This window comes from Archocentrus centrarchus, chromosome 17, assembly GCF_007364275.1.
Source record: "Archocentrus centrarchus isolate MPI-CPG fArcCen1 chromosome 17, fArcCen1, whole genome shotgun sequence".
NCBI lineage: Eukaryota > Metazoa > Chordata > Actinopteri > Cichliformes > Cichlidae > Archocentrus > Archocentrus centrarchus.
In genome coordinates, this window is record NC_044362.1 from 26,729,005 (window position 1) to 26,752,137 (window position 23,133).

At 40.2% G+C, this 23,133-nt stretch overlaps 1 protein-coding gene across 1 annotated transcript in view; it reads right to left on the minus strand.

Annotated features, from left to right (window-relative positions):
* st6galnac3 (ST6 (alpha-N-acetyl-neuraminyl-2,3-beta-galactosyl-1,3)-N-acetylgalactosaminide alpha-2,6-sialyltransferase 3) overlaps positions 1-23,133 on the minus strand; it is a 133,726-nt gene that overhangs the window by 41,805 nt on the left and 68,788 nt on the right. The window contains 1 exon segment of the mRNA XM_030751589.1: positions 19,641-20,050. Coding sequence (XP_030607449.1) covers positions 19,641-20,050 — 410 coding nt within the window.

The following is a 23,133-nucleotide window of genomic DNA, read 5'->3' on the forward strand; positions in this document are numbered from 1 at the left end:
AAAAGCTTGTTCAAGTCATACACTGTTAGGGGATCCATGCAAGCAAGTTATCTAGTCTGCTGAGAGATTCAGAATTCAGCACCTGCTGCAGTTAAAATGTCAAACGCTGGACTGGGAAAAGAAGAAGGGGAGGAGAGTGAGGAGAGTGAGGAGGAGGAGAGGGAGGAGGAGGGGTCTGGTAAAAATTTACAGTGGTATACCTGTGAAAGTCTCATACCTGACCACAGCATACTACATTTCATGCTGTCTCAGGCTCTCACCTTCACGCTGAAACAATCAGCCTCTACACACATCAGTTGCTTCTTTCCAGCAGTAATTCAGACAAAAACACAACCCTTTCTGGAATGCACACAGCCATCTATAGACCTGATTAACCCTTAAATTGTTCAGTCACACTTGAATAAAAATACGACAGCAACCTTCTTGTGACTAGAAAAAAATCAGTGTTTTTTGGGGGTTTTTTTGCTGTCAGATACTGTACCAACCCTAGAGATGATTGTGTGGTAAAGTCTCAGCAGATCAGCAGTTTCTGAAATACCCAGACCAGCCTGTCTGGCACCAACAACCAACAATTCAAAGTCACTTAAATCACCTTTCTTCCCCATTCTGATACTTGATTTGCACTTCGGCAGGTCCTCTTAACCATGTCTACATGCCTAAAAGCACCGAATTGCTACCATGCGATTGGCTTATTAGTTAATTGCATTAATGAGCAGTTAAATTGCTATAACTAAGAAAGTGGCCTCATCCATCCGTCCGTCCGTCCGTCCGTCCATCCATCTTTGTCCACTTATCTAATTCAGGGTTGCGAATTAGGTTGGAGCCTATCCAACTGCCATAGGGCGAGATGCAGGGTACACAGGGCTAACACAGAGAGACAGGCAACCATTCGCACTCACATTCACACCTATAGGCATTTTAGAATCACCAATTAACCTAACCCCACTAATTGCATATCTTTGGACTGCAGGAGTAAGCTGGAGTACCCGGAGCAAAACAGGTACTCCAGGTTATCTGTCTACATGCACAGTCACAGGGAGAACATGCGAACTCCACACAGAAATTCCCCGGCCAGATGGTGGATCAAACCCAGGACCTTCTTGCTGTGAGTCTGACATGGACTTACTAAATCACTCTTAGATAGATTAGTGAAGGTTTGCAAAAAAAACTGCTGTTGCTATTTGTGGAGGAATTTCTGTTTCAAATCTACGAGGTTCTGGCTGAACTTTGAATGTAAGTAGTTAATGTGAATTTCTGTTTAATGTTGTAAATGGTAAATAGAATGGTGCTGATATAGAGCTTTCTACTCAGTTGCTGTTGTCGTCTACCTACACAGAAATTCACATAATTCGTTGTCGTCACCGTCTGCCTCAATGACAGTGTTCAAGACCCTCTACTGACTATATTTACGCAGTGTAACAGTTAAACACTGAGAAATATGAAAATTATTTCCTTAATAATTTTTCTTATGATTTCTTTAATAGATTGAATTGTACATGTTATATCCTCATATTGGAACATGCATTGTATAATATATTTGGGCTAAAGAATGGAATTAGAAATGAACACTTTAACTTTAGCCAATATGCTGTTCTGTTGGTATACTTTTACCAACAGAACTCACCTTCATTAGTTTGGGGTACACAATTGTCTCAGAGTTTGTGGATTTCATCACTAGAAATATAAATTAATGTTTACATTTTTTATTTATTGAACATACTGGTTGTTTTTTTAAGAAAAAGAAGATATTCATGAGAAAACAGTCAAAACAAAACCCTATGAGCAAGCACTTGGTGACAGTGGAAAGAAAAAACTCCCTTTTAACAGGAAGAATCCTTCAGCAGAACCAGATTAATGCAAACAATCCAGTAATAGGAGTGCAGGAGGGCTGAACGGAGGTGGAAAAAGGACAGGTTGTAGGTTCATTTTGAGATACTGAGAAATACTGAGAAAATGTTGGTGGGGTTATCAGAAAATTGTGAAAGCTGCCAGGAAAAAATATTTTTCAGATATCATTGCCTCTAATTCTCAAAACCCTCGTGTACTTTTACACTGAACTCTCTCCTGAATGTACATGAATCTGTTCATCTGGAAGCTTCCAGTGATACCTGTGATAGATTCCTTCATTTCTTCTTAGAGAAACTTGCAACCACTAGGGCCCAAATCTCACCACCTTCTCATGATCCAGCTACACTATTACCCTGTTCAGCAGTGTTTGATCACTTTGAATCTGTCTCGCTCTGCTTTTTGGAGCACCTGGTTTTCAGCTTGAAGTCATCAGGTTCCTCTTTTGATGTTATTCCTGCATGGCTCGTTAAAGAAGTTTTTTCTGTTCTTGGTCCATTCATTTGCACCATTATAAATAGTAGTCTGACTTCCAGTGTGGTGCCAAAATATCTAAAGCATGCTGTTGTGCAGCCCTTACTGAAGAAGGCTGGCCTAGACTCGTCGGTGTTGGCAAATTTTAGGCCTGTCTCCAAGTTAACATTTCTTTCTAAAATCCTGGAGAAAGTTGTCTTCACTCAAATAAAGACCTTCCTGGATGAGCATGCAATTCTGGAAGTATTCCAGTCTGGGTTTAAATCCCATCACAGCACTGAGTCTGCATTGTTAAGGGTTTTTAATGATATTCTCTTGGCAACTGACTCTGGTGACTGTGTTCTGCTTGTGCTATTAGATTTAACTGCTGCGTTTGATACTGTGGACCATGAGATACTCATATCTAGGCTGGAGCAGTGTGTGGGCATCACGGGTGCAGCCCTCCAGTGGTTTAGGCCCTACCTCGCTGACAGAAGTTTCTGTGTCAGCATTGATGATTGTAAGTCGGCCTCTGCTGATCTCCCCTGGGGGAGGGGGGGTCCACAAGGCTCCATTTTGGGGCCTCTCCTTTTCCCGTTGTACCTGTTGCCACTATCTTTCGGGAACATGAAATGTCTTTTCACTGCTATGCCGATGATTGCCAAGTCTATTTTCCACTGAGGCACTCCGGTGTATGCTCTATCCAGCCCCTCCTGGATTGCCTTTCTGACATCAGGGGTTGGTTGTCACTGAATTTTTTAAGTTTGAATGACAAAAAGACTGAAATTATGTTGTTTAGGCCCAGTGGCACTGGCAGCATCCCATGTGTTGACCTTTCTTCCCTGGCCCCATACGAGAAAGCCATTATCACAAATTTAGGTGTGAAAATGGACCCGGCGTTAAAGCTCGACGCTCGTGTAAATGCAGTAGTGAAATCCTGTTTTTTTCAGCTGAGACGGCTATCAAAAATCAAGCCTTTTCTTTCCAAAGGTAATCTTGAGACAGTGATACATGCTTTTATAACGTCTCGCCTTGACTACTGTAATTCACTTTTGTTTGGAATCAGCCAGGCCTCTATTGCTCGCCTACAGCGGGTGCAAAACGCTGCTGCCCGATTTTTATCGGGGGCAAAAAAGCGGCAGCACGGTGGAGCAGTGGTTAGCACTGCTGCCTCACAGTTAGAATACCATCTGGAAGGCCTGGGTTTGATTCCACCTTGGCCCAGGCCTCTCCCTCTCTCTGTGTGGAGTTTGCATGTTCTCCCTGTGCTTGCGTGGGTTTCTTCCGGGTACTCTGGTTTCCTCCCACATTCCAAAGACATGCACTTACTGGGGTTAGGTTAAGTGGCTACTCTAAATTGCCCATAGGTGTGAATGAGTGCGTGAATGTGAGCGTGAAAGGTTGTTTGTCTCTCTGTGTTGGCCCTGCGACAGGCTGGCGCCCTGTTCAGGGTGTACCCTGCCTCTCGCCCTATGACCGCTGGGATAGGCTCCAATCACTTGCTGTTTTTAAATCTCACTTAAAAGGACATTTTTACTCCCTGGCCTTCAACCCAGTGTGAGACTGTGACTGTGGTGTTAACTTAATTTTCTGTTTTGTAGTTCCTCATTTTTTAAAACTTTTTGATATTTTAAGTATTTAGATTTTTTAATACTGTGCTCATTATTGGTGTGTCTTTTATATTGTTCTGTCCTATGTCTGTGCTTGTTGCTGTGACTGATGTGTTGTACAGCACTTTGGCCAGCCTTGTTGTTGTTTTAAAGGTGCTTTATAAATAAATTGGTATGGTAATATTTCAGTTACAGTGATGTAGCTCATTCTCCTGCATGTTAAAAACACAAAAATCTCACATGAAGAATAGAAAAGCAATAATTCTAATGTCATTTTTATTTTGTAGAAACATATTATGATTTTCTATTTTTTTAGTTCTTCTACTGCTCCTAGCACTCTACTTTATATTCCACTGTTATTCTTCCCTTCTCTATCACATTTCTTTTTTGCTGTTACAGCTTTATAATTCCTCAGCCAGGACCATAAAGGTTTTATCTTATCTGTGAATGCCTGAATGAGGACAATACAGTCCTTTAAAGGACAAATAAAATACTTATAAAAAGCATACAGTAAAAATGCAAGAAACTGAGCTGGAGACACTAGTGTACAGACGTAGTCTTAACACGCAGTGACATACTGTGAAGCTTTCTGTTAGGAGCACATTTTATCTCTTTAGGGTGCTATTTTCTGAGGCCACAGAGGCATTTGATCTAATAAGGCTTATTAGATGAGGCTGGCTTGCCACATGACCAGCGATGCAGGTGTGTGTTTGGGAGATTTCACCCAATAAAGCTTATTCAGGAGCAGCGAAAAAAAAGAGAGCAGAAAATTCATTTAAAGCTTACGTGCCTGAGGGCTAACCATCATGTCTACCTGCATTACTGCCCAGCTGGCAGACTAACCAATTCATATGAGCCTGACATGACTTTGTTAGAGTCCACTGCAGAAAGATTTTATTCAGAAAGCAAGGATGCTTCTATAAAAGGAGGCATGACAAATGTTTGCCATTTTTGAGAGAGTATTGTCAGTGACATGAAAGCAAAAGTCATCTACCATTTTCCTACCCAAGAAAATTGGATCGGACATAAAAATGTAGAAAGAAAGGCAAAAAATAAATACGCCATGTGGTCATGTCGGTGTCACGGTGAGGGGCTGTGTGCACAGGGAGAGGACCCAAATGCAGGACAGGCGCAGACGTAACTAAGACTGCTTTATTTCCAAAACTCGAGTAATACAAAAATACAAAAAAAACTCAAAATCTCAACCAAGGCACAAAACAAACCGGAAGCCTGGGAGAACACGAAAAACAAAACACACAGCTTAAGAGGGGAACACTGGGGAAAGCAATGATGCTGACGCAACAACTAACAAAGGCAGACTAAGGGTTTAAATACATACAAGTGGATTAGGGCAAGTGGAAACAACAGGGGACAACAGGTGAACCAAATGAACCTAATGACAAAGGGGAAGCAAAACTAAACACAAAACACAGGGAACATGAGACTACAGAATAAAACAGGAAGTGACTAAACATAACAGACACCGACCTAAACACAGAAAACCTGACAAACTGAGCATTACACAAAGAAACAACAAAGGAAAACCACACACTCAAACAACAAACTATAAGAAACAACTTGAAAATACAACAAAAGAAAGCTACACAACAGAAACTCAAAACGCTGGGCCATCGGCCCAGGACCATAACCATGACAGTCGGCAGTTGTTTCGACATGATAATGACCCCTGTAAGGGACGTCAGTCACTCAGTACCAACCCAAATACACAGATAGCTGAATATTTGTGTATAGCCCCAGTGTTTAGCCATGTTAGTGTTAAAAAAGCATGTGTGTAAATATAGGTTGAGAAATAACACTGAAACACAGTTTGGAAGTAATAGTATGCTAATTAGCGTTGTGCTGTTGTTCCTCATGATAATTATCCACGTGGGGCTGTGGTGATTTATGCATGTTAGTCAGGTACCGCTGTTTAAAGAGGGTCCAGATAAAGAATGAGGTCCAATCACGATCAAGTGATAATGCTCGTGATAAAAAGACTTTTTTTTCTTTTCTTTTTTTTTTTTGGTTTGTTTGTTTGTTTCTCCTCGTTTATCTTATTCACTTCCCTCTCTAAAATAAATTTTAAAAAACAGGTAAGAATCAAACCTTGGATTTGGAGAATCTGCCACCAGACACTTTCCAATTAATATTTGTGATCATATCTGTAACTGGAAGAAAACACAGACTTTGTGTATCCTGTGCAAAGGCGGCATACAAAACACAGACCTGTGGGGTAAGTCCACTGCTAATACTAATCCTATGGGAGTAGGGCTTAAGGCTTAAAGCTTTCATTGGAGTTGGTTAAAATATCTGCAACCATAGTCCTCAGAGCAGGTCACCACATGAAAAACAACTGTTCTCCAAAAAGCAAAAAAACAAAAACAGCATTTTAATGAAGATGTTTGTGTAAGGGCACCTTGACACTAAATTCGCAGTGGTATTTTTTTGTGGACTGAATAGACTGTGGTTGAATAGGTTTGAAAGAACATTCAGCACGGTGTATGCTTTGAAGAAAATGCAACATGAAAACAACCATAAAAAGTGTGAAAAGCCAACTTTAAAAAAGATATCTTAGGAGGTAATGACACCCTTCCTGCATCGCTGGAACTCTGCAGAAGGTGGGTGATGCAGCAAAATCCAAAACACTGATGAATGAAATGACCAGAGAGACCAAAAAATCTGGCTGAACTGAAGCAGACCTGCACAAGAATGGCCCCAAACATTATTTGACATTACAGCCTGCAAAGAAGGTGCAACCAAGTATTATATCCAGAGATTTGCTTATTTTTCCACCAGCTTGGGGAATGTTAATTGAGCACGCTCACTAACGTCTTGCCACTGCGCAGCTTTGATATTTGGGAGTCCAATTTCTGTCTGTGTGTTTGTTTGATGCTTTGTCCGCAAATTCCTCTTAGGCCATCAGGAACTGAGCAACCAAACTTGGCACACCAGTACATCTTAGGCCCCTGAAGGTTGTTCAGTATATGAGATATTATGATGCCATCTTGTTCCCTTGCAACCACCTAGCAAAGAAAGAGCTAAAATGTTTTCAGCAGACAGCATGAATATCCACAAAAGTGGAAATATACATGCCTAGCAACAGGCTCAAATGACCCATTTTTAGCATATAAACAGTATCTACTGCCCCTTTTCTTCACTTTTCTTAATGTAATTAAGTCTATTAGTTTGCCAACATTACAAACATGCCAAACAATACTGTAGCATGAACATGTACCAGTGTTTAAAATGTGCAAAATACACACAGTATCACAGCTTTTATCACAGATAGGATAAAAGGATTTGTGCCTTTTTGACATCCCAAATGGATTCATTGGAAAACCCAACGTCCATTCCTCTTAATAGCTTTGGTATCACCTAAATGTGATTACATCATTAGCACAGAAATGGAAATGGGTTTTAAGGAAGACTGCACTTTGCCTCCAGCTGACAGTTTGCTTTTTGTCCTTCCGATAAATACCTCTTCTTTCTCAGATGGGGTCACGATTCGCTGATCCCTTTTTCCTTCAGGAGCGAACACTGATGACTTTCCTGTACCTCTAAATTGGCAGCCTTTGACCCAATGAACAGCCAGCCAGAATGCCCTGTTATTTGTGTTTCAGGGTTTCCAGTGGCTTCATTTAATAAGATAATTTCATAGCAATTACAAGCTTTCAGCACTGAAATGTAATGTTATTACACGCTTGCTCAGTGACAAATTCTTGGCTTTGGCAAAGCGCAACATGCTCGGTGCTGCTTTTAGAGCTGCATACAGTGGAAATCACAACTTTATGTGGTGCGAAACAATGAATACTCCTGCTCTCTTTTCTCTTTAAACTGCTCGTTGTTATGAGCATGAAATTACAGTTAAGTGGCGATGCCGCAAACACTGCAATTCAATCTACCACGTGAACCGACCGCGGCAATCCTATCTGCTGTTTCTTCTCTTGACATCCAAAACACAAAGCAATTACAGATACAGTCACGTACTCCACACCCTGTAAACACAAGAGCGGCACTTCTGCAGACTTATCTGACACTGAAGCCAGTGGCTGCTCTCAATTGCATCAGGACACAGATTGCATCAACAAAGTTCAGTAATTGAAACTTTCAATCACATTTCTTCATTTGAGTTCGAATATTTCAGGGTCAGACAGCAATTCTCAGCTTTTAAGTCTGACACACTTCAAAGCTTCTGTGTACTGGAAGCAGCTTTTCAGAGGCACAATGCTGTGAGGCAGCCACACAGGAGAGAGCCACATCTGAGTTAAGTGAAATTCTAGTTGTTTATTTATTGCAGTTGATTTTCTATGTAATAAACTGACTGTATAGAATACAGTCAGTTTATTAACAAGCTTTTGTTGTTGTAAACAGTGTTGAGTGTAATATGTTCTAAAGTAGTGTATAATTATAATCACATTACATTTTTCAATGATGCAGTAATGTAACGTGTTACCGTACTAAATTCAGTAATCACGTTACAGTTACAATTATGTTGTTACTTGTGTTGTAAAGGTTCTTTACTATTTGTACAATGAGCAGATAGACAAAAAAAAAACATTAGACGGGCCTTTTTTGCTCCTGCTTAAATCGGCTGATGTTAGTTTGTATGCAGGGAGAAGCTTTTGAGGAGTGGAGATATGGACATTTTTTTATTTTTATTGCAAGACAGGACAAGAGTGTGATTGTAGCATGCAATATGCATCCAAGACAGAAACAGCACACACCAAAAGAACAGTCAAAAAAATGTTTTGAGTCATTAATATCTACAATATTACATACAGCAATGTGCACAGTGGTTCATTAAAATAAACTGTGGGGGTGAAAAAAATGCAGATGATCAAAAGTCTGACCACAGACATCCATCTAGACCTCATGACTGATGGTACGTGAAGCCCTGTTTTCAACTATAGCTTTTAGGCCACTGCCATGGCACCATCTCAAAAATATCAGCTAATGCTAGCAAGCTTGGTCAGTGAGCTGCAACCGTAAACTGTATGGGTGTATCAGGCAGAGTATAACTAGAACTACAACTGACAGCTTATACAAAAGATTTTAATGCAAATTTTTATTTTCATAATAAAAGTAACTATTAAACTTTACATATGTAACAGTGGTGTATGTAAAGGTGGGTGTACAGCAGTTCATTTTTAGTTCATTATTTGTATGTCTTTCTCATAGCAGAGAACTTTATGCTAAATGCTCTCAGCATAAGGAGATCCTGTAATTTAAAAAGCAAACTAACGAAGATGCAGCAAAATTATATAACAAAAAATGTCAGGTACTTAAATAATTTTCCCGTACGTTCATAACTTTGCCACATATCTACGATTTTTTCTTTTTTATTTCCCTCAAAAAATTTTCCTCATAAATGCTTTGATCCTTTGCTCATACCGAGGCTGCTAGCTTCTGGCTGGCTCTGAGCTCTGTGTAGCTTTAGCCACTTTTCTTTTGTTAGCTTCTTTAAAATGTCCACGTTCAGCTAGATGAGGGTTATTTAAGTGTCCTGTTAGGTTTGTTATTAAGAACATTTTTATGCTGGTCCCCCGGTGGTTTACTTTGGCAAGTTTGAGCCTTTACTCACAGTGAGGATCTTCCACGCTAACATTTTAGTGTGTGGCTATAAGTGCATGTCCGACTAGTTGCCTTCACCGGTGTGCAAGTGTTACCCATTTGCAAAATGGATCCTCTCATAATCAGACATGAGTAAGAGTATCCGGCTGGTCATTGGTCTGGCCTGAAAACACTGGAAAAAAGCTGATTCTGGTCCATGGCAGGTCAATCGCTGCATCTCTATCTAAAAGGATGCTATTTTAAAAAAAGACCTTTTCATCCATTCATCCATTTTTCTTCGGTTTATCCTTTTCAGGGTCATGAGGGGGGCTGGAGCTTCTCCCAGCTGTCATAGGGTGAGAGGCAGGGTACAGCCTGGACAGCCTTTGTATCTATTTTCCCTGAAATGAAAGAAGCCACAGCCAACAGTAGATACTGCATGTCACAAAGTTTCCAGGACCATCAGCTGTATTCCTCAAGAATGTAAAATTAGATTTTTGCTTTCCTTTCAGTGTAGTCCAATCACAGGTTTTGGGTCTGATGAAGTCAAAACTAGAACCAAAACTCAGACGACGCAGACAAAAGATGTCCCAAAAAAAAGCTCTCTCTCTCACAGACAATAAATGGAAATTTTGAGTGTTTACATGAATGAGAGGTTTTTCTGTTTTTATTAAACCAAAATCTTCCTTCAAGCCCTGAAAATCCCTGAGTGTCTTCCCATTATTTCTCTATGAAGCTGCTTCAGGGGTTTGTGACAAAAGCACCTCGTTGGTAAAGAGCTGTTCACATTCAGAATCTCTTAGACTGTGATTATAACACAGAAGAGAAGCTGTTGGACTGAATGATGTTTCATTTGAAACTATTTTGGGATGAGTAAGTGCTGACTGCCAGAGGCACTCACACCAATATGAAGTGGACGGCTGGAGATTTTGAAGCATGACTGCACGTGACATTCACGCTAATAAAAACAGATTAAAATAAAATTCTCCACATACATTTGGAGGCCCACGAGAGTGGTGCATCTGCTATTAAGTTAATCTGCGACTAGAGTGACTCACTCCTGAAGATGAACTGCAGATGAATCATCCATTTTTGATTCTTGTGCCTGAGGCATTAACAGCATCTTCTTGTCAGCTCTGTGTCCAACTTCTGACTTTGTGTTTGTTGCATTCGATTCTGGCAATGTCCAAATGTTACTGCGGCACTCATAAGGTTCCCATTTAACCAGTTTGTTTTGTTGTAGAAGAAGTAGTCCTGTCACTGCAGGTGTCATAACCAGTTCTTATTTCCTGAAGCTTGAGCCAGATTTGACTCTGAAGGACTCTCATGGGTGATTAGTTTAAATCTAAACTGGAGTACACAAAAATAAATAAGGTATAACTAAATGACACCTGTGTTTTCTTGAAATTAATGGTCAACTTTGGAGTTTTTGACCACAAGCCATGATTTAGACTAATGTTTTGATTAGAAGGTGCCAAAACAGGTCCCTGCACTAATATAGGGACTAACAACCAGCAAGAGCTGAAAGAAAAATTCTGCCAAGTGCAGCTGCATATAAAAATGAATGCCAGGCCTTAAGTTCTTGAATCAAGTCTACACATAGACACACCCAGGTAATTTTTAAGCTTTTGCCTTGCATGATGTGTTGCAGAATAAGGGGAGAAATATCCATCCATCCATCCATTTTCTTCCGCTTATCCGGGGCCGGGTCGCGGGGGCAGAAGCCTAAGCAGAGAAGCCCAAGCTTCCCTCTCCCCAGCCACCTCCTCCAGCTCATCCGGAGGGACCCCAAGGCGTTCCCAGGCCAGCCGAGATACATAATCTCTCCAGCGTGTCCTGGGTCTACCACGGGGCCTTATGAACTGCATAAAAGTAATTGGTGAAATTGTAATTAAAGTGTTTTTTTGGTGATGTTTAATGAGCGACTCCATGCACTGAATATTGTGCTCTGATTGTTTGCCTGATAAAGACCCAGCAGAGCAAAATGTTGCTTCTTGTCAGTCAAATAAAATGTATATAAAAGCGGTAATTTACTGCTTTTTCCCTTTTACTGACTTCCATGCACCCTGTCTGGCCTAAATATTTATATACCACCACATTTTTGCTGGCTTTAATCCCATGATCCTCCATTCCCAAGAACACAATTACATTTTCTCGTTCATACATGCGAAAACACGCAAAATCAAATCGTGTCAGTTTGGAGGTGATGTAAATAAGCTAGGGACCTTCAGGCATCTGTAGTGGTTTGTCAGTCATCACATGCAGCCCCTTCAAATCTTGATGACAGAAAGCTCAGGAAGGGGCAGAGCTCAAATGCTGCCTTTTGTTTTGATGCACGCAAGAGCCACCTCTGGATAGAGGCTCTAAGTTGCTATAAAAACCATCTAATTATCCTTTTTTTTTTTTAGGTTACCGAGGCATGGCTCATTTACTATACTGACCACCTACTGCTATGTTTAAAATGGATGCATACTGTGCTCTATACTTGTTGAATCAAAATGAGTTTCCTTTCCACCAAGGTGATGTTTTTGGTAGCATTTGCATGCATTATGTTTAAAATGCGACTTTGAGTAACCGTGTTTTTATGATGCTATATATTTGTTTTTATGGAGGATATCTATTTTTTTTTTCAGAACAAATAGTTGCCATTTACAGTTTATTACACAACTGCAAAGCTTCTCAATTGACTCAAAGCTTTAACTTTCTGTTTTGAAATCTTTCAAGAATAAAATCAATTCTAGTTTAGGGACGTGATCGCGGAGCTTTAAAATATATCGAGCTTGCTGAAAAAAAAATCACGACACTGTTGGCTGAACTTTCTTTCACTGATCTTTCCGTTTGAGCTCAGTGTTATTAAATGTTAAAGATGTTGTTTTCCCCACTAAGCTTCATGCAACTTCTAATTCCAAAAGCACAACTCTATACACTGTTGGCATTTGGAATCTAACACAGCATTATGTTTAAAATGTGACTTAGTAAGTAAGCATGTTTTTATGATGCTATATATTTGTTTTTATGGAGGATATTATTGTGCTTTTATATCAAATTCACATTTGCAGATTTATGATACAACTGCAAAGCTTCTCCTTCTCTTCTCAACTCAAACTGTTAAAAGTATTTCAAGCCTCACTTGGGCTTCATCAGTATCCCCAAACAGGGGGCGAGGAACAAACACCTTTTGTTTTTGTATTTTTCTGACATCAGATGGGGACAGAGTGCTAGGTTATCAGCATATTCTAGCAAGCTAGGTTAACATGGTGTATCCATATACACTGTATGGGTGCAGAACAACTAATTCAGTGGATTTCAGACGGTGGGGTGCGGAGCTGCTGCAGGCTGGGTGCAGCAAACCAAGCAAAATGTATCAATTCAGAGTAAGGGAAATAAAGTTTATTTTTAGGGAAAATAAACAAACAAAAGCTTTTATTTAAGTCAAATTAATCTTGGATCATTTTCTATTGCTAAAGATTCATAAAAAAAAATATATATATATGTGAAGTGTGAATATTTTTCACCTATTGAAGTGGGGAACTACTTTGCTAATTAGACAACAGAGTGATAAAATACTGACCAACACAGACTCCTGTACCACACAGCAGCTTTATTATTTGTCAGCTAATTCCATTAAGTACCCTTCAAAAGGCACCACAACACTGTTGAGTTCAGTGACCTGAATTAGCAGAGGTGAAGCTCCCATTGGCTTGATTGGCTTCAGCTGCTTGTGTCTGCAGACCTGTCAATCACATTAGCCACGCCCCTACTTTTAAGCCTAAATAAAATCCAAACAATTAAGGTCAAATGTGCTAAAGAGCCAAGGTGCAACAAGTTGTGAGTAAATCACTCAATGCAGCATTTAAGTAAACATTAAAAAAACAAAACACGTTAAACTAAAAAATGGGACAAATTAGTGAAAAAGTACAAAATGGTCACATTTCAGTGACAAAGGCAAACGAGAAGATTAACAAAGTGACTAAAAGCAAATTCAAAGATGTTTTTACGGAATGACGAGAAAACACAAGTGTGATTCTAAAAGCTTTGGCTTTAATGTTGCTAACATTAACATATTTTCTTTCACATATCTGTGTATCTTATTTTAAAACATATATATATATATACATATATACATATATATATACATATATATATATACATATATATACATATACATATATATATATATACATATACATATATATATATATACATATACATATATATATATACACATATACATATATATATATACATATATATATACATATATATATATATACATATACATATATATATATACATATATATATACATATATGACCAGACACCCTTCCGGACGCAATCCCCAAGGGATCTGTATCTCCACCCAGTCTCAAGCCAGGAATCTTTTGTGAGTTAGGTTAATGTGTAAGTTGAACCTAAACACAATAATACTCCTAAACCATGACTTCCTCTTGTGCTCGTTTGATTGTAAGAGTTGTGATTTAAGGTTTAGGTGGGCCACAGAAGATTTTCAGATTTCAAAATAGGATGTGGCCATCTTAAGTTTGGGAATGGCAGGGTTTTGAATTTCTACTTTAGCCAAGTCCCGCTGGTGAACACGTTAGTGAACAACTTTTCAGTCAGCCAACAATGCAGCAATATTAAAAAGAAGGAACACATAAACACATTGCAGATGTTTTAAACATGCAGCATATTATATATTGATGGATCAGAACAAATTCAATTTGATAAATAAAGATCCTCAAATCTGTGAATAGCTCTAAAGTTTCTTTGTAGTTTTCACATATAAAATAAAGGTATACAAAACTTGGAAATTGCTTCATGCTGAAAGCATCAAACAAATAATTGTGTTTTTTCTTATTAAAGTAGGTAAAATTGAAAACTTAAGTTGTAATGTTGTAGGAAGATTGTAACCAAGGTTTTATATCTATTCAGCAGTACTACAGATTACTGTTTGACACCTCTCACTATAAGACTTTGCTTTAAATAGACTTTTCCATCACATCTAGTTTGATTTAATGCACTGTGTGTGTGTGTGTGTGTGTGTGTGTGTGTGTGTGTGTGTGTGTGTGTGTGTGTGTGTGTGTGTGTGTGTGTGTGTGTACTTTGGATTTTGCTACTTTTAACAGATTGGAAAAGACTGCCACAATTTAAAAAAAAAAAGCCATTGTAATCATTTTCTAATTCAAGGTGTTTTTACTTTGTATATTATTTTAGGTAAAATTATATCATTGCTGCAAAAAAAAAACAAAAAAACAATCAATGGATTATTTATTGTTAACAGGGCTTCCTATCAGTTTGAGGAGATTGTTTAAAATATGCATTTCTGTCACAAGAAATCTACAAGATCCTCAGTCTGATCCCGGGAGGAGACACAAATCCCTTTGGGGTTGAGTCAGGAAGGGCATCCGGGGGGAGAAAATATGCCAAATCAAATATGCGGAGCTACCCGCTGTGGTGACTTCTTGTGAATGAGGGAGCAGTCAAAAGTAGCTTTTGTCTTCATACAGACAGCTCAACCTTCTGACACCTCAGGTCGAGTTCCTGCACACTCACCAGATGCTGGTTTGACAGACTTGAGCACAACAATTCAGAAAGGCATTCGGGGGTTTCACAATGTCAAGGCTGATAAGAATTAACCATAATTTTTATACTGAATTTAAACTGTGCTGGCAGCCAACAGTGAGAGGCCACCACTGCAGTAATGTGCTCCATTATCTTTGTACTTGGGATAATGGCTGCAGCATTTTTAACCATTTGAAGACAATGTATAAAACTTTAGCTGGTTATAATGTGCTATATTACAAGGAAAAGTCAGAAAAGCATTTTCAAAAGCTAAAATCTGCCTTATAGATAGATAGATAGATAGATAGATAGATAGATAGATAGATAGATAGATAGCTTGAGCTTCAAGGGATCAATCCACCAACCCGCTCTACCACCTGAGCCAAATCTCCAGCATTAGGGGGTAAAGACATTCACCAGCTGAAAAAAAAACATTGCTCACACTATCATAAACAGAGGGGAGGTGTCGCACATATGAAAACGCACACATTCATTTCAATATCCACTTCCACACACTCGAGCTGAAGCGCACACTGATGCTACGAACGAGCAGCTGGCCAGGAAGCAGAGACCCAGGTCACGCAGGCCTAGGTGGCAGTGCTGTAAAGTGACAGTGTGATTAAAGTCCTGTGTCGTCGTCAGGTCCGTTATCTACCGCCGCTAACAGGCCCACGCCGATACGCTCCGACAGCCGACGACTGCAGCTCAGGAGGTGGTGCTGATAACAGCGAGCCTCAGCCCGTGCGACTTCCAGCCGCAGTGCGCAATTATGAATCATATGTTTAAGTGGCTGTCAAATACATTCACATGCAGGACTGTTCATTATCATGGCTCCTGATAGAAGCTGGATTGGCCATTTCCTGTTTATTGCTTTTAGATTATCATCATTAGCTCTTAGTTCTCACAGTAGGATGGATGGGGAGAGAAACTAGGAGGGCACTAATGGTTTTGACTTGACATGAACCCGAGCAGTCACCCTGCCTTTACGCTCAAGACAACTGAGTGATCCATAAACACTTTTTTGTGCCGAGAAAGAGATTTTTCTTTTACCCATTTATGACATGTACTCATCTTTTGTGTTTTTGTGATAATTGGATAAAAAAAAAATTGTTTGATGAATGAAACTCTTTGAAGATGTTCTACATCTCTGCACATCCTGAGAGAACATCATCACAAATTAGTTTATTTCCCCCCCCCAAACATTTATATTTGTTTTCTGATGGATTGCTGCTTTGAGTTCTTTTTTCCAGCTGTGAGCAGCTCCTTGATTTTTCTTTGGAGGAACACATTCTGCGACAATAGACAGTCGACACTATCCTGAATCCAGACTACATGCACAGTTTTTTGAGTTTGTTTATATGGCAAAAAAAACCAAAACAAAGCAAAACTGTCAACGTGTACAGCATGGATATTAGAAATGCTGAATTTTTCAGTGTGACACTTCGCTACGGAAAAATCTGAGGTGACAAAAATTGTTTAGAAGAACTTTTTTATTTCTGACAGCTGGGATAGGCTCCAGCCCCCATGTGACCCTGAACAGGATGAGCAGAAGAGGATGGATGGATGGATGGATGGATGGATTTATTTGATATCACATCCATTCCAATTGTTGCAGCAATCTCCCTCCAGGAATTTGCTGACTTCTGTGAGTCCTTACTTTGAGGCTACGACTATTATTCCTTATATTGAGGAGTGTTATTCTCTCGCTGATGCATTCAAAAACTGCAATGATAAAGTAGCTGGAAATGCACAGGAGAAATCCACAGTACTGAACGGGCCAATCGCAATAGTTGCGGGCTGCGCTGACACGTCGTGTAGTTATATTCACAAGGAGGTGCACGCCAGGTTGCAGTGTAGGTTAGGTGTCAAACCTATGGTGTAGATTTAACACAGAAGTCTAAATCCCCTGTAATACTGTATAAACACTGGGCTGACTCATATCAGACACTGAAAACAGATAAAAGCGAAGAGTGTCTGCAGTGACCCCATCCACAACAATCCACCCAGGTTTATTTAAAAAAAATAGCCCTAATCTAAGAGTGATTCGTCTTTTCTGAAGTGTAAAACGTTTGGTGTCTGGGACATTGTGAGCCCCGAGGCTGTGGTGTATACCATGAGATTTTATAAGCTTAGCTCAAAGATGTGCTACACATGAATAGCGCTAATAAAAGCTGTACAGGAGGAGAATGGCAAGTAAATGGTTTAAGGACTCGTGTCTGTTTAACAAACAAGGGAAACAACATTGCAGCATGTTGAAAAGAGGAGAGCCTCAGCTGATGTATGAAGAGCTTGGACCCAGAAACAGCATTAAAGATTAAATGTCATCACGTAACACCCTAATACCCTAAAGAAACAGTGTACACTTATTAAGGGGAGCCAATAAAGGACTACAGAAGATTTAAAATTTCTTATCTACTCTTAACTATGCAAATGATCTCATATAAAGACAATTTGCTCACTTTTAGTATGTAGTTGGTTTCTTATTATCTTCTTTTTTGTATGTTTTTCAAAAGGAGAACCCGAATGAAGACAAAAGCAGGAATATAACCAGCAAAAAGGGAGTTAATGAAGCCAATAAGAACTGACTACAATCTTACTGCAGTCCAGAAAAACACAGAGTCCAGTGGGCTGCTACAAACAAAATCTGAAATACACGGCGGGTTGAACAACAGACAGACAAACTGACGTGGGGAGAGACAGGATTATAAATACAGAGCGATAACATGTGAAACTAATGTGGGCGGGGCAGGCAATTACGAAGGAGGGAAAAAATCACATTCACAGAAGATAAACTGACACGCATCAAAGACACAGGGAAAAGCTAAAGACTGAACGTGATATTATGGCAGAATCTGTCTCACACTCTGTGATCCTGATCCGTGACGTGGTCTGCACCCCTTTTTTGACCTGCTCCTGACTTAAATCAGCCTAATTGAGGTGGTCTTCACTGTAGCTCCATTTAGATTATCATAACCTCTTTTCTAATTTACCCCACAGTTTAATTTCCTCAGCTCTGTCCAGAGATGACTGAGCTTCCTGACAGGCTGAGAGACAGTTACACGGTCGGCTGGCTAATCAGTCAGCACTGACGCTGCGCTCCCCTTGATCAAGTAAGCAAGTCGAAGCCAGGACGGCACGTCTCCTAGGCTGCTTGCGGCAATCTGGATAATTAGAGTTGTGTTCGATCAGTGTTCCATCTTTGCCAAGCTGATGATTATCCCCGCATGCAGAAACTGGTGACAGTAAACCAGCAAACACAGACACACACAAATTACAAGGTAACTGCAGACAGGCCGCTGTGGTATTTTAAGACTTATTATATTGCTGTAGACACTAATAAATGTAGTTTGCATGGGTAAGAAAAGGAAAGGACCATGATTTTATGCAGCTTGCGTGCCTAAGACACATAAAGAGTTGCAGAGCAGTGCTTTACTGTATTATTTCAACATAATAACAGCAATTATTCCCTTCTCTACCTCTGATTACATTAAAATACAGAGATACGTGCAGCCGAGTTTGACAGGCGCAAAAAATGACGGCTAGGCAGGAGACACAAACATATAGATGAACCTCTCAGTGCTCATCACATTTTCATTTGATGCAGTTCGTTGTTACACATCGAGTTTGGTCTGTGGTACCAATCAGTAATGATTGAAGTGCTGCATCTCACCCAGGAGCATTATGTCGTGTAATGAGATTCTTCTCCCCGAGCATCCCTCCCTAATCCCACGCCTCTATCTGTGCTTTGTAGGCCTTCGGAACAGCTGAGCCAAGCTGAACATGGACGCTCTACATGAAATTCAGTGTTAACCCTGCCATCATGAATAAGAGAGACAATGGAGCTGAAATGGAAAGGATGCTACGCCCATTACCAAACATGTTAATCCTCTTAAGAAGTTAAGAGAGGTCTTAATGACATGTGGGCGAGGGAGAGGTATAGAGCGCTGTGGAAATGAGCAAAGACTCATCTAAGAAATTAGGTTCACCCTAAACAAAAGCAGGCCTCGAGCCTCGATCTCATAGTCATTAACCTGCAATTCTCTTTGGGGAATTGACAGAAAAAAAAAGAATAACCAGGTGAGTCTGTCATTAACAGTTTGCAGTTTGAACACTTTGTAGTAAAATGTCCCCAAAAACCAAAACCTTCACTGATCTGCAACTTAAATCACTTCACTGTTTTTCAGAATGTGCCAAGACGCCGTCGGAGAAGTTGTGAGACCAGCTGTTCCTGGGGGTGCTTAGAAAGACTGCCAGAATCATGCTACCTCATTAACCAGATTTTCCCCAGACCAGCATTTGGCTGATGTCTGTAACCCAGGCACAGCACACTTCTAAGGCGCAGTGTAAGAGCTCATTTTTCAAAAAATGGCCCCCAGTGCCATGCAGAACCTCTTTAGAGGCTAAGTTAAGTAACTCACTTTGATGAAGCCTCATGAGAGAGAAGATTTGAGACAAGAAAAGCACAGAGCAATGAGCAGACCATCAGCACTGATAAGATCAATATTATAGCAACAAACACAGGAGTGGATGTCAAAGTACTGAGCAGCAAATATGTCAGAGTGAAAAAGTGGAGGTCTGCTGTGCCAAAAACGAAAACAGGGCAACTGCCGTTTGACTCACCTGTCTCTTCCGGTCTCTTTTTTAAAGATCATGTCACAATAGTTCATCCTGTCCTCTGTGGTGACATAGATGCGAGCGTGGGGGTAGTTTTCCGACGCCTGTCGCAGCATGTTGTACACAATGCCTTTCCCGTCCTTCCTCATGTTCCGCAGCGGCCCCCACACAACGTAGACCGTGTCGTTGCCCTGGCCGAAGAAGTACTGGGGCTTCTGCAGCAGCAGAGGGACACTGGTATGAGAGACGACCCTCAGAGTCGTGCGCCGGCCCACATCGTTCTCAAACCCCCGTGTGGGTGCGTTGTTCATCCGCCAGATGCAGGGAGAACGGTCGATCTGCGGGCCGGCCGCCTGGCCCAACATCTGACCAGAGCTGGACACGATGCTGCACAGTTCACAGTTCAGCTTCAGGGGCTGGAGGAGAGAAAGCAAGTCAGTTATAACTTGAAGGACACTTGAAGAGCACTTCTTCTGCCAAGGCCAATAATAGAGGTCTTTATCTGTCACTAAAACTTAAGTCTCTGTTTGGATCTTTATTTTATTTTTTTTTTGTTGCTCCCAACAGAAGTTAGAGGGCAGGCTTAGCTAAGAGAAAGCGTCCCAGCCTCTCCTATCACACGTTTTCATAGCAAGGACCACAACCCCAAATAAAGAAACAATGGTTATGGACAATGCAGGTAACACAAAAATGGGAAGCTCAGCCATAGGTTGCGGTTTGGGAAGGTCCGGGAGCCAGCGACAGCTCCCAGATCTGGCAGATCCCCCTGCCAGCCTTAGAGAGAGGATGAGACAGAATGGGGGAGAGAATAAAGGTGTGTAAGGAAATATAGAGACGGAGATGTACGTAGGAAGGAGAATGTTTGAAGTTTGTCCTCCTTATAACTAATATTACTATTATTACTTAAATATGAAGCTGCTTTTACCCCTCAAGGTCAAAGCCAGAGGTCAAATTTTTTGAAAATCTTGTGAATGTGATAACTCGATAAAGATGTCATCTAGGATTTTCAAATCAATACCATAGATCAGTGGTTCCCAAAGTCAAGAGTGCTGCGGCCCACTTAAAAACCAGAAAATCCCATGCCCAATCCTAACCCTAACCCCTAACCACTGCCTTTAATGCATCTCCTAAAAATATCAGACAAGTCAGTTCTTATAACGCCAATCACAGAAAGTGACTGTATTCTCAGTGATTTATATTTATTAGGATTTTTAGCATTTCTTATTTCTGACTAAAACAGTTCGTGCCTAGCAGACAAATTAAGTCATGTTATTTAAACTGACTCAATTCTAAAATGAAGAGGAGGAATCAAAGCAATTTGAGCACACAGGGTCAAATGTAATTAAAGATATCAAGACAAGTCCAATTTAAGTCTCTAGTCACAGTCCAGATCAAGCACGAGTCTTCAGAGACCAGGAAAAATCTACATTCAATTTCAATGAAGTCTCAAGAGTAAATCTCAGGTCAGGAATCAAGTCTACACGTAATGGAGGACAATCTGACCATTTAATATTGAACTAAGCTGGAGTGTGATTGCGGCACAGTGTTCATTGGATGCCAGAAGCATTCCAGTTATTTTATTTTGTAATCAGAAGACAGCAGGGCAGGCAAAGAACAGCCACAAGCGTGACTACGACCTGAAAGAGACTAATCACCACTTGAAGTGAGAATAAAATCTGAGCATAGCTAAAATCTGAGGGGTGGAGTTGTAGTCAAGACTGTGGAGTTGCACAGCCTTTTAGCGAGATCACCAACCCCTAATAAGAAGTCCACTCACAAATGTTAATGTGCAATTTAAGATCCAGGTTTTTTGGTTGTTCTGTCATTTGTTTTAAAGAGGTTTTTTTAAAAAAAGTTGATTCAGGTCCTTCTGTGAAGTGTGCGAGATAAAGGATCAAACAACAGCCTGCAACTTTCATCACTTCCTATCAATGCAAGTTCAGCAGGACTGTGGCACAGCTCATAAAATAAAGCCACAAGAAAGCAAGATAATTACAACAGAGAGCAGGCAGAAAGGAAATTTATCACAGTGCAAAATACTGCAGTGCGTTATCACCTGCTTCTGTTGCTGGAGAATAAGGTCTTTACATGCGCCATCACTGGGAAGCTACAAATACATGAGAACTGGTAGGGAAACATATTAAATATCCTGAAATTATCGTGGAAAAACAAAATGATATCATCTACAGAATCTTAAAAATGTTAGAAAATGTTACATTACGCTAAAATGACCTCCTGAAAGCATACTAAGCAGTACCAAAAATCACATAAAGATCTTAAACGAATAAAGACTTTTTAAATTAGGTCTTTAAATTGCACTTAATGGACACTTCATTAGGTATACCTTGCTGGTACCAGGCTGGACCCCCATTTGCTTTCAGAACTCCTTTAATTCTTGGTATAGATTTAACAAGCTGCTGAAAAATCCTCAGAGATTTTGGTTCATATTGACATGATGGCATCACACAGTTGCTGCAGATTTTTCAGCTGCACACCCCAAAGGTGCTCTACTGGATTGGGATCTGGTGACTGTGGAGGCCATGTGAGTGCAGTGAACTTATTGTCATGTTCAAGAAACCAGTTTGAGATAATCTGAGCTCTGTGATATTTCGCATTATCATGGTGGAAGCAGCCATCTGAAGATGGGTACACTGTGGTCATAAAGGGATGGACATGGCCAGCTTTCATGTTGTTTATGTGCCAAATTCTGACCCTAAAGCTCGAATGTGACAACAGACGCCCAGTGAGGTCTTCTGCTGCTGTAGCCCATCTGCTTCAGAGATGCTCTTCTGCATTCCTTGGTTGTAACAAGTGGTTATTTGAGTTGCTGTTGCCTTCCTATCAGTTTAAAGCAGTCTGGCAGTCAGTCTCCTGTGACATCAGCAAGCCATTTCTGCCCAGAGACCTGCCGCTCACTGGATATGATCTTTTTTCAGACCATTCTCTGTAAATCTTTTAGATGGTTGTGTGCTCAACAGTTTCTGAAATACTCAGACCAGCCCGTCTGTCACCAACAACCATGCCTCAGCTTTTTTTTCCCCCCTGATGCTCACTTTGAACTTCAGCATTAACAAGTGGTTGAACATGTACACCTAATAAAGTGGCCAGTGAGTGTACATTCATTCTAATGAAATTAAATACATTTTTAATACTGAATAAGTGGTTTCCTTCTAAATTATGCTGCATTTTATGTTGTTTCATTTTCATCTTGTGTTGTTACAGGTTGTGATATATTTTATATGTGTTCAGTAAAATTATTTAAGTGATGTTTTGGCAAGGGACTTTAAACAAAAATGCATTTAGTGATTATTCATAAAAAAAAATATTAATCAAGGTTTTACTGGCCTCTATAATTTTCTTTTATTCCCTAAGACTGATGTCACACTGCCCAGAACTAACATAGATTAAGTTAATTGAAAATGGGACCTCAGAGGTTACAGCTGCGACGATGACAGAGAAGCAAGCAAGTTGTGTCATTTATCTTACTGTATATTTTTTT